At 41.9% G+C, this 14,282-nt stretch overlaps 2 protein-coding genes across 5 annotated transcripts in view; one reads left to right on the plus strand and one right to left on the minus strand.

Moving 5' to 3' along the window:
- Tti1 (TELO2 interacting protein 1) overlaps positions 1–1,440 on the minus strand; it is a 41,264-nt gene extending 39,824 nt beyond the window's left edge. The window contains exon 1 of the mRNA XM_048349169.1: positions 1,332–1,440. The gene's annotated coding sequence lies outside the window, so the exon portion shown is untranslated. The remainder of the gene's footprint in view (positions 1–1,331) is intronic.
- Positions 1,441–1,491: 51 nt separating this feature from the next.
- Rprd1b (regulation of nuclear pre-mRNA domain containing 1B) overlaps positions 1,492–14,282 on the plus strand; it is a 49,536-nt gene continuing 36,745 nt past the window's right edge. For 2 of the 4 annotated variants that reach the window (XR_007211331.1, XM_048349175.1), the window contains exons 1-2: positions 1,492–2,049; positions 8,882–9,011. Coding sequence is in view for 2 of the 4 variants with exons in the window: in XM_048349175.1 (XP_048205132.1) it covers positions 1,899–2,049; positions 8,882–9,011 (281 nt within the window). In the remaining 2 variants the exon portion in view is untranslated. The remainder of the gene's footprint in view (positions 2,050–8,881; positions 9,012–14,282) is intronic. The other 2 variants (XR_007211332.1, XM_048349174.1) reach the window with 2 other exon arrangements.

A 14,282-nucleotide genomic window follows, 5' to 3' on the forward strand; every position in this document is an offset into this window, starting at 1 on the left:
TGTAAAGAGTTTTAAAAGTATGCAATGTGCTGACTTATATATGATTTGGTATCAAAGTGCTCAAATACCTACCAGTGTTAATTAATATTGAAAGATGGTCTAAATGTGGACTTAGAAGGCCCAGCTTACAATTTTGAGTAGATAATGACTTATCTGAGTGATTCACCTCTTTCCCACTAACTTTTTTTGCCAGTCCTAGGGCTTGGATTCAGGGCCTGGGCCCTGTCCCTGAGCTTCTTTTGCTCTACCACTTGAGTCACAACGCCACTTGACTTTTTCTGTTTATGTGGTACTGAGGAATCAAACCCAGGGCGTCATGTATGCTAGGTAAGCACTATACCACTAAGCCACATTCCCAGCCTCTTCCATTAATTCTCTCAATCAGCTCAGTATCAGGCCCTAGAGTCAAACAAATTGCTTAAATGTAGCCTCTTCCATTATAGGTTACCTATGTCTTCTTGATAGTAATGTAATCACTTAATCACTCTGACCTTCATTTTCCTCATGTGAACATAAGGAGAGTGTAATAGGGAGGATGTATGTAATACCCACTTCATAGCCTTGTTGTGAGGCTCAAATGAGTCACTATGTGAAACCAGTGTGTAGCACAGAGCAACTTCTCACATTAGCTGTAGGAAGGGCAGAGGCACATAAGCAAACAATTCCAATACTGTGCAAACTGTCATCAATTAGCAGAATGTCTCTCAAATGGGGTGGGCTGCAACCTGTAATTTTAATACTGATCAAGAAATTCTAAAATCTTGTTAGGTCTACCAACTCGAATCCCTACCATTGGTCCTGTAGCAACTGGAAATTTTCTCAGCTTACTTGAGAACCTGAATTTAAAACTTTTTGTTTTTTAAGGATAAGGGTTTAAGAGTCTCAAATAACAGATACTTTGGGAAGGGAAAGGATGATGTTAATCCCTGAATGATTTAAAAAAAAAAAAAAAAGCAGTGAAGGGCCTAAAGGTGTGTTTCATGAAGAGGGCGTTGTTACAGACTAAAATTCCGAGCTGCCCACTAACAGGTGGTCCTGCGGCTGATTAGGAGCTTACCAGGTGAGGTAAAAGGGGCGTCATTTTTGGGTGGAGGCGCGAAAAGGACACGTGGGCGTCTTGAAAGAACCAAAACTCAGCTTTCAGGAGGGGCGGCCCGAGAGCAGGTCACATATGGAGGCTAAACGCGGCCTCCGGCCAGCCAGTTGAGAGAGGAAGCCCCCCCCTCCCCTGCCCAGATGAAGACCTTTTAGCCTCGGAGGTCTCCTCAGGGTTTCCCTCTGAGTGATCCCAGCTTTGGGAATCCCTCTGGCTCCCGCCACGCTTCCCTTACCTCGTCTTCCCGTTTATTCCCCTCACTCTCCCGCCTCTTGGGCCCCACCGGAAGTGACGCACTAAGCGGCGCGCCGCACCGCGCGCCAGAAAAGTTCTGCGGGAGCGGGAGAAAGGGTCGCGAGGAGGCTCACTGCGCAGGCGCGCGGCCACGGGCACTCAAAGCACATTCCGGGGCCCTCAAGACTCGGCCGGTTCCCGAGGTTTGTCTCTGTGGAAGAGGCTTGCGCGTGATTCCGAGAAGCCGCTGCCTTCAAAGGAACGTTTTTGTCCTACAACTTTGAGGCCTCTCGGGGGAGCCTAGAAACTCAGGCGCTTGTCCTTTGACCCCGCTCTCGCGGCGGGGTGAGAGGTCGGGTGGCCATCTTGTGCCGGCGGCGCGGGCGGCTGTTACTGCGGAGATCCATCCCTGCCCCCTCCGCCCGCCCCCGCCCCCCGCCGTCTGTCAGTCAGCCGAGCGTCCCGCGGTCCGTCAGGTGAGGCCTGGGCCCGGGGCGGTCGTCCTTCCCGTCGCACTGGGCGGCCCCCAGGCTGGTCCCTGCCGGGCTGCACCCGCCGCACCGCCAGTATGTCCTCCTTCTCCGAGTCGGCGCTGGAGAAGAAGCTCTCGGAGCTGAGCAACTCCCAGCAGAGCGTGCAGACCCTGTCCCTGTGGCTCATCCACCACCGCAAGCACGCGGGACCCATCGTGTCCGTGTGGCACCGCGAGCTGCGCAAAGGTAAGTCCTTCCCTTCCCCCCCACCCCTCTCCCCCGACCTCCCCTCCTCTGCTCCCGCCCCTTGGGTCACTGCACCCTCCCTCTCCCCAGCTCCTCAGCTTTGTAATGGAGCCATGCTTTGCAGGTGCAGGTACCTTTAGTCGAGTTTCTGAGATCCGAGGCGATGTGACAGTTTCTCCTCCCCTTCCCACCCCCAATATTCCTGATAAGCACCCCCGCCCCCAGGCCCCCGGGAAGGTGTTAAGGTATTTGACGCTCTCGAGACCCAGGGTTCAGAGGCCCGGACTTATTTTGTCAAGTTACCTTCCCTTCAGGCTTCTCCTGACTTTTGTTGCTGTTGCATCTCGTCTGCCTGCAGTGCCCTAGACTGTTGTGTGCTAGTAGGCCCTGTTGCATTTTGGAGGAAAGAGCCTTGTGGACTCTGGTCAGACTGCCAGGTCCAGTCCTAGTGCAGCCACTTATTAGCTGAGTTTCCGCCCCATGCCTCTGTATTCTCATCTGCAAAATGGAGACCAGAATAGCTGCCAACAAAGACTTTCCTTCTTGCCCATCGCCTTTGTGTATGTCTTTACAAAACTCAGCCCTCAGAACAGTAATCTCATACACCTACCCGCTTTACTTAGCAAGCCTTACTCAATATCTGACATTCATTGAACGCAGCCTGTTAGTGCCAAGTTCAGCGTTGGACCCTTAGTAGCCTTGTCTCTTGAAAGTTAGGCTGACTTTGCCACTTATCCCAGCAACCTAACCTGGCTTTTCCTTGGTTTCCTTCTATCCAAAATGGAAATGGTGGTAACTGATATTTACTGTGCCTTTATTATGTGCCAGGTGCCCAATAACTTTACACACATCAATTGTTGTTGTTGTTGTTTAATGCTCAGAGCCTTTCCAAGTAAGAACTTTACAGGTGGGGAAAACTTGAGGCTGGAAAAAAACAACAGATTGTGGTGAGAAGTAAACAGGATAATGCAAATGAACATTTTAGCATATTATCTGGCTCCATCACACTGGGTGGCCCCAGGACTGCATAGGTATGTGATAAATCATGATGAGATAGGGCTGTTGATGGCTCAGTATGAGGCACTGGTCTCCTGGTAGGGAAAGATGGGCACCTACCGGCCAGAGCAGAAGTCAAAAAAAAAGAAGCACCGAGCTGTTCTACACACCTTGTATACAATGGGAGGTGATTTCACATGATCTGTGTGGCCTTACCCTGTTTTAGAGATGAGAAAACTGAAGTGACTAATTGGGATTTTTCAAGGCCTCTGAACTATTGAGGCTCAGGCTACATTAGGCTAGCAGACACCAAACTCCAGAATCATTTTAGGAGACCCATGTCTGGTCCTATAACAGCCTCCTCCCCCTCCCACTATGTTAGCACTGTAGGGAGATAGGGATCACCTCAGTTCTGTGGGCAGTTGGGAAGTAGAGCCTCAGGCTTCCAGAGTCACCTCCAAGTGCCATTTACTAAACCTCTATACCATCCAAATAAATATTTCTAACGTATATTGAAGTGTATGTAAAAAGTTAAAATAGAGTAGTTGATGCTTGGCAAAATCCTCTCTGGTAGGACTGAACATCTTGACATTGTCAAGGGCCATCTCAAATGTCAATTCTTTTGTGAAGCAGTAGTCTTAACGTTGTAAATAGGTCTGTATTATCTTCAGTTTATAGATGCCAAAATAAAGATACAATGAGATTAAGTGGCTTATATAGCTGGGACTTGAGCTCAAACTGATGTAAGATGTGGGCTTTTTTGTTTGTTTTGTTTTTTTTGCCAGTTCTGGGGCTTGAACTCAGGGCCTGAGCACTGCCCCTGGCTTCTTTTTGCCACTTGAGCCACAGCGCCACTTCTGGCTGTTTTCCATATATGTGGTGCTGGGGAATCGAACCCAGGGCTTCATGTATGTGAAGCAAGCACTTTACCACTAGGCCATGTTTCCAGCCCCACCCCTTTTTTTTCTAGTCAGGTCATGGGGCTTGAACTCAGAGCCTGAGTGCTGTGCCTGAGCCCTTTCACTCAAGGCTAGCACTCTACCACTTTGAGCTACAGTGCCACTTCCAGTTTTCTTGTGGTTGATTGGAGATCAGAGCCACAGACTTTCCTGCCCAGGCTGGCTTTGAAACATGATCCTCAGATCTCAGTCTCCTGAGTAGCTGGGATTACAGATGTGAGCTACCAGTCCCTGGCAGATGTGGGCTTTTTTTTTTTTTTTTTTTTTTTAATGTACTCAATGCCTCTGTGCATGTAATAAGTTAAGGTAGTCGTCAAACCCATCATTTTTATTCAGATCAGTTACTGTCTCTAACTCTGTCATACCAGATGAACATTGACTTCTTCCTTACTCTTCTCATGTTTTGAAGGAGACAGTTGGTTTTTGGTTTCTCTGCAATGTAACAGTATTTAGCACAGTGCCTATTACACAGTTAAAATATAGGTTAGAAGTTAAATTGTGGTTTCTAAAGCCATTTTCATGTGTGAGTAAAAGATCTAAATACCACTCTAATATGATCGACAATCCATTGTTAATTTGTGCTTTCCAGCAAGGTTGCCACTTGCTACCTGTGGTTATTGAACACTTAGAATGTGTGACTAAGGAACTAACGTTTTGAAAAAATGCAGTTGAAAATTGAGCTCACAAATGTTGCTTGCTCCAAGTCAGTGCTCAATAGCCATAAATGCAGGTGGCTTCCATACTGAGCACTGTAGAGCTGGGGAATTATTTGCCAGCCATTAAGAGGCATCCTCCTCTAATATCCAGACTTCATTCTCTCATGAATTGACAGCTCCCACATTAAAATGGGAACTGGCCAGCTCCTTAGCTTCTCAACCACCCTGAGTCTTTAAAAGTGGACATTAGTATCTGATGAAGTCATTTTCCTTATCCATGGTATTCACAGACTACTGCTGAGATACTATCAAGGTATTTATGAGATTTATAAAAATTACTTTTTCTCACTTGAGTACTACTTTCTTCTTTTCCTGATGTGCCATTTTCTAGGAATTATTCTTTTTTTTTTTTTTGCCAGTCCTGGGCCTTGGACTCAGGGCCTGAGCACTGTCCCTGGCTTCTTTTTGCTCAAGGCTAGCACTCTGTCACTTGAGCTGCAGCGCCACTTCTGGCCATTTTCTGTATATGTGGCGCTGGGGAATCGAACCAAGGGCAAGTATACAAGGCAAGTACTCTTGCCACTAGGCCATATCCCCAGCCCCCAGGAATTATTCTTTTTTTTTGGCCAGTCCTGGGCCTTGGACTCAGGGCCTGAGCACTGTCCCTGGCTTCTTCCCGCTCTGCCACTTGAGCCACAGCGCCGCTTCTGGCCGTTTTCTGTATATGTGGTGCTGGGGAATCGAACCTAGGGCCTCGTGTATCCGAGGCAGGCACTCTTGCCACTAGGCTATATCCCCAGCCCCAGGAATTATTCTTAATTTGTCTGTTTAGGCACCAAAGAATTTCTCCCCTTTATGGAAACTTTGATGTTCAATTCTCTTAGATGACTAATTTTTTTTAATTTGTACTCCTATTTATTTTTATTATTTATTTATTTTTTTGCCAGTCTTGAGGCTTAGACTCAGGGCTTGAGTACTGTCCCTGGCTTCTTTTTGCTCAAGGCTAGCACTCTACCACTTGAGCCACAGTGCCACTTCTGGCCGTTTTCTGTATATGTGGTGCTGGGGAATTGAACCCAGGGCTTCATGTATACGAGGCAAGCACTCTTGCCACTTGGCCATATCCCCAGCCCCAGATGAGTAATTTTTAATGGTGCTTTGTATTGTAGCCTAAATGTAAGTAAATAGGCCTTTTCCCCAAATTTACTCTTTAGATTTTTTTTCGGGACATCAAAACCAGCCAAACAAGTGAAAAATTTTGATTAGCTAGTTGATTTAATTTTGCTCAACAACTTGTTTTTACCAGTTTGGCATGGGCTCAAAAGTAGGGCCTGGAAGGACCTGTTTTGTCATATTGTCACCCAGTATTGTTTACAGAGGTGTGTGTGTGTTGATTGTGCATTTCAGTGCTCTAGGGCTTTGGCCTATCCTCTTTATCCACAGGGTGCTTATGTTGCTGATGGTGAGAGTAGGAGGTAATTTTATTTGAAAACAAAAAACATTGGGCTTGGAAATGATAATTTGCATGAAAGCCATGACTGTCCAATCTCTTAGATATCATATGATACTGAAAATGCCTTCCCCCTCCCCCCATTTTTTATTTCTGTATGTAAGGTCTTACTTTTTGTCCAGGATAGGTCTTAGACTGCCATCCTCCAACCTGTGGCCTCCTGTGAAGCTGGGACCAAAGACATGGATGTGCCATGGTACCTGGCTTTTTGGTTGAGATAGGGATCTTCCTAGCTGTATGCATAATCTTGCCTTGAATTTTGATCTTTTTTTTATCTCTCCCAAGTAGTATGTGAACTGGCTAGTCTGGCCAATATATGGTGTATTGAGTGTTATTTTTTAATTTGTTTTTATGACATGATGGACTTGGTTGTGAGTTCAAAGAACATTTACTTTAACAAAGAAATCTTAGCTGAGTGCTGGTGGCTTATGCCTGAAATCCTTGCTACTCAAGAGGCTGAGCTCTGAGAATCATTATTCAAAGCCAGCCCAGGCAGGAAAGTCTGTGGGACTTATCTCCAGTTAACCACCAGAAAACCAGAAGTGGCACAGTGGTTCAAAATAGTAGAGCACTCACCTTGAGCAAATAAAGAAACCTCAAAGACAGCACGGAGGCCCTGATTCTGACCAAAAAAAAAAAAGTCTTTGCCAGAATGATACCTTTGTAACCACAATAGGGTATTGTAATTATTGATACTTTTGTCCTGGCTTTGAATAATAATTAGAATAGTAAAAGTGGCTTCAGTTTTCCATTATTATCAGTTTGTCATAAAAACTAAGTTATTACTAGAAGTTAATATAATTCAAGATATCCATATTTAATTTTATGAACATTTAAACTATCATATACTTTAAAAATCTTGTTTTTAACTTGGATTATTCTCTTGTGGCTATATTTTAAAATGTCACATCTTATGCCTGCCTATAAGAACTTGTGTATGCTGTGTGCATTTTAAAAGAAACAAAAGTGCTTTCTAAGAGCAATAGAACAAGGTACAGTTATTCAGGTGTGTGAAAGTTGGCATAGAGCCTACTCAAGTTTTTCAGATAATTTAGGATTGGAGAAAACTTAGTGTTTTGAAATATCTAATTGCATTCTTATTTCTTTAAGAAGGAAATGATTACCAAAATGGTAGTGATGTAACTTTACAGTTGAGAAGTGCTCTATGCATGGAAGTCAGGGAATTCAGTGATGTTCTCCCAGAAACCTCTAACTCCTTATTGCCTGAGGTTTTGATGGCTTAATATAGGATACCATACAGAGTAATAGGAAATACTACATTCTGTATGTGTAGTAAAGAAGAGTTACGGTTTTTGTGGGAGCCATAATTTTGCATATCCAGGCTCAGGTGTGTGTGAATTTTCAATAATAATATAGCATTGATGCATATTTGTATTTGAGGTGAGCATCTATTGGTACATCCAGAGATTTCTGCTGGAATATAGTGTTGATGTTGTTGACTGACTGTGGTTATTGGAGTACTAAAGAGAAATTCTCAAGTTAGACTACAAATTATAGGAATCTTTTAAATTTGAAATGTAACTTTTATTTGGAATATTTAATAATTAGGATGCATTAGAAGTATTCATTGTTGCAACAAGATGTGTGATTGGATTTAATTGACTGTCCTTTAGGAATTTTCATTTAGAATTTTTTTTTTTTCCAGAACTGTGGTTTGAATTTGGGTTCTTGGCACTGACACTTACACTGCACTTGATACTCTACTGTTTGAGCCATGCTCTGGGCCTTTTTGCCTTTTCTTCCCCACCATTGGTGTTGGTATTTGAACTCCAACCTTGAGCTCACTAGGCAGGCCCTATATACCATTTCATTAGACAAGCACTGTGCCAATTTAAGCTATGCCCCCAGTCTGGTTACTTTTCAAATAGAATTTCAAGCTTATGGATTTCTGTCCTCCTACTTATACTTTCTGTGTAGCTGAGTGACAGGTGTGTAACACCCTATCTCCACCAGCTTTTATTAGTTGAGATTGAGTCTAGAGGTCTGGCTCTCTGTGAACTATAATCTTCCCAAATCATGAGGTACCTTACTGTTGGAATTTTTCCTTCCTCCCTCCCTCCCTCCCTCCCTCCCTCCCACCCTCCCTCCCTCCCTCCCTCCCTCCCTCCCTTCCTTCCTTCCTTCCTTCCTTTTTTTTGTGCCAGTTCTGGGGCCTGGGTGCTGTTTCCGAGCTTTTTTGTGCAAAGCTCACACTCTACCACTTGAGCCTCAGTCTCACTTTTGGCTTTTTTTAGTGGTTAATTGGGTATAAGTCTCACAGATTTTCCTGCCCTGGATCCCCAGATCTAGGCCTTCTAAGTAGCTGTAATTACAGGTGTGAGCCTTTGGTTCCCTTCTGTAGTCGTCCTCCTCCTCCTCCATTTCCTCCTCTCCCTCTTGCTCCCTGTCTTCCCCCATCCTCTTTCCTCCTTCCTTCTTCCTTCTTCCTTCTTTTTGCATTTGTCAATTTTCTAGGTTAAAATAATGGAAATAAAATTGACCTATTCTTTTTTTCCCTCAAAATTTATTCCTAAACTTGTGTTGTCAGAGACTTTCAGGAGTTCTGTTTATTGTTTTGTTTAACATATCTACTTGGCCATAGTAGATAATGCTCATCTTAATGTTCTTCACAAGTACCCTAGCTCGTAAGAATTGTGAATTAAGAATTTCTGTAGTGTAAGTTAAATTATCCTTTCTCTTTTTTCCCCCAGCCAAATCAAACAGGAAGCTTACTTTCCTGTACTTAGCAAATGATGTCATCCAAAATAGTAAAAGGAAAGGACCTGAGTTCACTAGAGAATTTGAATCTGTCCTTGTGGATGCATTTTCTCATGTTGCCAGGTATGTTGTATCTATTTATTTTGTTTTACATTAACTTTCCTCTTTTTGTGGTAGCCTTTGTAAATTGGCAACTTTGTACTTTAAAAGTGTTGTGAAATCCAAGTCACCTTTATAAATTGGCAACTTTGTACTTTAAGAGTGTTTTGAAATCCAAACCACGGTTTTAAGTTTCATTGGCCCTTAAGAAAAATCTCAGGCCTATAAATGTTTTGGTGCATTAATGAGATTCAGCCATGTATTTGTTTAGTGTAGTTTTTTGTTTGGCTTGACTGAGTTGTCTCATTAGCTTATGATAAAAAACAAAGCTAAGTAGTATGTGGGGGAAATTAGTTATTTATGCTTCTTGTTTACTTCCTCCTGAATGTGTACTTGTCTGGCTTACTAAAAATAGTGGCACATCTGTAATGGCAAAACTGTAATTAGTAGTGTGGGAAAGTAGACATTCTGCTACAGTTGTGTTTTGTGGCAGATAGACCTGCAGCATCAAGCACACACATAGCTGATAGAGAAAGCATGCATTATATTAATCTTAGGAATCACTATTTTTTTTGTTTTTCTTTTTCACTGTTTATTTTAAAACAAGATCATTCTGTAGTTACCAGTTAGGGCCCCAGGTAGAGCAAGGAAGAACTATTTTTCACTAAGCTATTATGTTTATAAGTAAACAGATCTTTGCAAAGGAAAGTAGAAAGGGCAAAAGGAGACTAGCATATTCAGTTATGTTAGGGTCTAAGGTATAGATAAAAGGCCATAAATGTGAAATTAAGTCTGGTATATTTGAAGAGTTTAAAGGAACAAATTAGAAAAAAAGAAAGAAAATTAGAAGAAAAGGAAAAATGATGTTTAGCTCCTAGAGATGGAAAAAGGGGTATTGCCTCTGCAGCTATCTCTTCTTTTGATGAGCATGGGCTTTGAGATAGAATGTGTTATTAACTTAAAAAATTACTGAATTCTCAAAGCAGAATAAGTTTTTAACAGGTTACTAGGGTAGGTCTCTGAAAATAGAGACAGAATTGTTGTTTTGATGAAATTGAGTTCACAATTTCTTAGATACTGGCTCTGTCTGAAACACTGTCTGAGTTGACTAGATGTATTACTTAACTGTGGGCTCAGTTTCCTAATTAGTTTAAAGGAGTTGATACCACCTGTCTCATTAGTGTTGTTTTGAAGCTAAATATGTTGAAAAGTATGTAATAGAATGCTTGATCCGCATTCTTTGTTCTCCTATGAAGGAAAGGGCCATTTTCTTTTTCTTTTTTATTCTTTACTATATGAGAAATACCCAGTAAAGTATCTGGCACAGAGCTGCTAAGTTACATAACTATGAGGATAATACCATTTATGTAGCCTCGATGTACATGATGTTATAGGAGTTGGGCATCATTGTGATCTGCCCTGGCACAGAGTATGGTTTCAGTGAATATTTGTTAAGATGGGTTTTGTTTTTATTTATTTGTTTGTTTGTGTTGGTACTATGGCTTAAATTCTGGGCCATGTGCTTTCATTGGCCCTGTATCATTTGAGCCATGTCTTCTAGCTCTTTGCTGAATAAGGTGTTTTTGTCTGCTGAAGCTGGCTTCAAACCAAGCTCCTAAGATCACAACCTCCTTAGTAGTTAAGATTATAGCACTGGTACCTACTCTATTACTTTTTTAAGTATTGACTGATTAGGGGGAAGGTTTGGTTTAGGGACTTGGCAAGAATTGTCAACCAATAGCAATATTTGCTTAAAAATTGAGCAATAATCTTTGTAGCTGAAACCAGAAGAAGTTAAGAACGGGTTGAGAATACCAAGAGTCAAAGCACTTGCCTAGCATGTGCAAGGCCTTGGGTTAAATTTCTAGCATGGCAAAAGGGAGAAAAACCTCGCCCCATCTTGACACTTACACAGAAGCCATGGTTTTACATGTCTGTAATCCCAGCACTCAGAAGGCTGATGCAGGACAGTTGTGAATTTGAGGCTAATGTGGACTACATAGCAAGACTCAATCACCAAAAATCCAAAGCAAAACTAAACTAAGCAAACCTCCACAGAAGACATTATGGAGACATCTTGGCCTAACTAGTCTGGTCTTTCTCAGTTAAGTAAAAGTATCCCTAATTTCTTTCTGTAAAGCCCTCTTTGAGTGTTGTATTCAGAATGTTTATGTTACCATGCTCCTTTCCCCCACTCCATTATTAAAACAAAGTCTAGAAACTGCTTTAATCCTGACATGCCTTATCAACTAAGGGTAGCTAAGTGCATGCTGTGTATTTGATTTTTCTGTGACCAATTGATGAGCAAAGGTAGTTGACCCATTAATATTGGCCAAGTTTATTAACCATATCTTTATAACTCCTTAGTCCAAGTCCCAACAGAAAGCTCAGTTTAGATAAAGCTGCCATGTTCATAGGATGCATTTGATTTGCATAGCAGTTTAATTAGCCAGATGATGAACTTGTCTAGACAGGTGATTTCTTCTACATTGGAGGGTGTTGTATGTATTACTTTCATTCAGCATACATATTTAAGTGCCTTTTGTGTGCTATGTTCTGATCCAGACACTAAGGGAACCGCAGGGAAAAAGCAGGCAAGGAGGATGAAATGAATTAGACATTTTCAGAGAGTGGCAACACGAGCATAGTAAAACAGAATGACACTCTAGTAGAATCTCTTGTAGAGGTTAAGAGAGGCTTTTCTAAGTAAATCACATTTGATGTGATCAAGAACCAGCTATTAAAAAAAAAAAAGAACCAGCTATTAAGATAGAGATAATGTGGCATCTTAAAAGAAACAGAATGAAAGCTAATGTGGTTAGACAGCAGAGAGCAGCAGAAGAAGGCATACCCAAAGGAGATCAGAGAGCTAGACATGTGCCAGTCATGAATGCCTTGTAATCCTTAGGAGGCATCAATAAAACACTTGTGGGGCACAGGTGGCTCATGCCAGTAATCCTAGTTCAGGAGGCCGAGATCTGCGGATCACATTTGAAGCTAGCCTGGGCAGGAAGCACAAGTGGAGCTGTGGCTGAAGTGGTAAAGTGTTGGCCTTGAGTGAATAAAGCTAAGGGACAGCACCTAGGTCCTGAGTACTTTAAAAATGGCTTGTAGAGACATGAGTATGGAAGACATTGCTTTAGAGAAGGCTAAAGTAGCATTAGCTAGGACTCAGAAACAGTAAGAAGACAGTTCTGGTAATTGAATGCTTACTTTGTAGATGGATTCTTCTCCCATATAAAACTTAATGAGCATATAGGGGCTGAGTGGAAGGTAATGGGGCAGGGGAGAGAAGTTAAAGAAGTTTACTGTAAGTGGGTAGCTGATGATACTCTTCACTTTGCTTTAGAGTAAAGATTTGATGGAGAAAATGAGTTTGAGATGACTAGTAGATATTCCAAAAGTTGCTGCTGGATAGACAGGTAAAATATTCTAAAGCTCAGTAGTGACTTAATTTCTGGAGACATAAATTGGGAGTTAAGAATGGTATATATGATATTTACTGTTGAAGTATATTAGTCTCCAAGACCACTTTAGATTTGACTGCCTAGGAAAACCCAACAGCTGTGCTTTATTGCAATCAGAGCATCTGAAGCAAAGTCAGCAAAGGAGAAGGTGCATGCAGTAAAGATGAGAGGACACTGGGTGTAAGCTTTCAACAAGGGTCCTTACCCAGCAGAATCACACAGCCATCGTTATTCCAGCTGTGGAACGTGCCTTCTAACAGAGGCTCATTGGGATCAATCTGTAATTCCAGGCTCCTGAAAGGAAGAAGTTATTCATTTGGAGCCACACAGTTTGCACAGCTAGATTGAAGCTACCCTGGTCATTAGGAAATGACTCAAGTCCCTAGATACCTTTCTGCTAGTTTTTCATTGCCATGACAAAACACCTGTGATAAACCACTTAAAGGAAGAACAATTGATTTATTTGGCTCATGGTTTCTCCACACGGTTTCGGTCCATGGTTGGCTGGCTACATCGTTTTAGGGTATAGTGAGATGGAACCTAACTGTGAGAAGCATGTGGTAGAACAAAGCTGTCAATGGTGGCTGAGAGGCAGGAGAGAAACATGATATATACCCTTCAAAGCCATGTGCTCAAGTGCTCATGTGACCCACTCCAAGAAGCCCATTCAGCTCTAACCTGTTTGTAGATTAATTGACGAAGTTAGCCTCCGCACAATCCAGTCATCTTTCAGTAGTGCCACCAGTTGAGTATCCAGTCTTCTAAGGGTCTTTGGGGAGTACTTCAGACCCAAGGCATAACAGCCACCAAGGACCTTTCTAAGGGTAGTAGGCTACAGCATTCTTTGTTCTCCTTTTCTGAAGAGTTAAAAAGGAGCATTGCTACTGTGGCTTTACATGAGGTACTGTTGGAAATGCTGGGCATACTTGTAAGGCCTACCCTTAATGAGCCAACCCTGCTGTGTATGGCATAAGATAGATACACAGATTACAGTGATATTAAGAAAGTGTCAATGAACTATGGAAAGGAAGACCCTCAAAGCTTACTTGGTAAGCTCATTGCTGTCCAGCCAACACCAGGCAGCAAGTGTGTGTGTGTGTGTGTGCGCGTGCATGTGTGCACACACGCATGTGTATGTGTGTGTTCACTTTTATGATCAATTATGTCATCTGTAAGAAAATTAGTGATGAGATTTGTAATTTAACAGGAATTACAGTACATATAAAATATTCAGCATAGTAGTCCTGAAGGTAATTATTATGTTCCAGTTTCTTCATAGTATTAATAATGAAGGTTTTTTTTTTTTGTTGTTGTTGTTCCTTTTTCATTTAAAGATTTTTCAATTTGGAGTAGTGAAAAGATAATGTTCCTTTTTTTAGTGGTTTCTGATTCCAGTTGCTAAAGTGACTTCCAGTTCACAGTGGAGCTGCTTATTTTAAACCTCATCAATAAAAAGATTTTTTTAAATATTTTACCTGTAACTTTGAAACTTCTAAATCTTGATTTACTACAGTGTTCAGGAAATAACCTATCTTGGTTAGTGCAGGGAGGGAAGAAATGAGAGAAAAACAGATGATATACTAAGCAAAAGGAAAGAAATGTACATATCACTCAGCCTGGAAGAAATTGTTTTACTGTTAATGTTCATAGAGTTCATAAGCTTTGTAGTTTAGAATGATGATGTTCATCATTGGGAAGGTGGGAGAAAAACAATGAAGGGGGTAACAAGTATGACAAGAAATGTACTCACTACCTTACATATGTAACTGTAACCCCTCTCTCTGTACTTCACCTTGACAATAAAATTTTTTTTTCAAATTTTTATTAT

This window comes from Perognathus longimembris, chromosome 6 (genome assembly GCF_023159225.1).
Source record: "Perognathus longimembris pacificus isolate PPM17 chromosome 6, ASM2315922v1, whole genome shotgun sequence".
Classification (NCBI taxonomy): domain Eukaryota; kingdom Metazoa; phylum Chordata; class Mammalia; order Rodentia; family Heteromyidae; genus Perognathus; species Perognathus longimembris.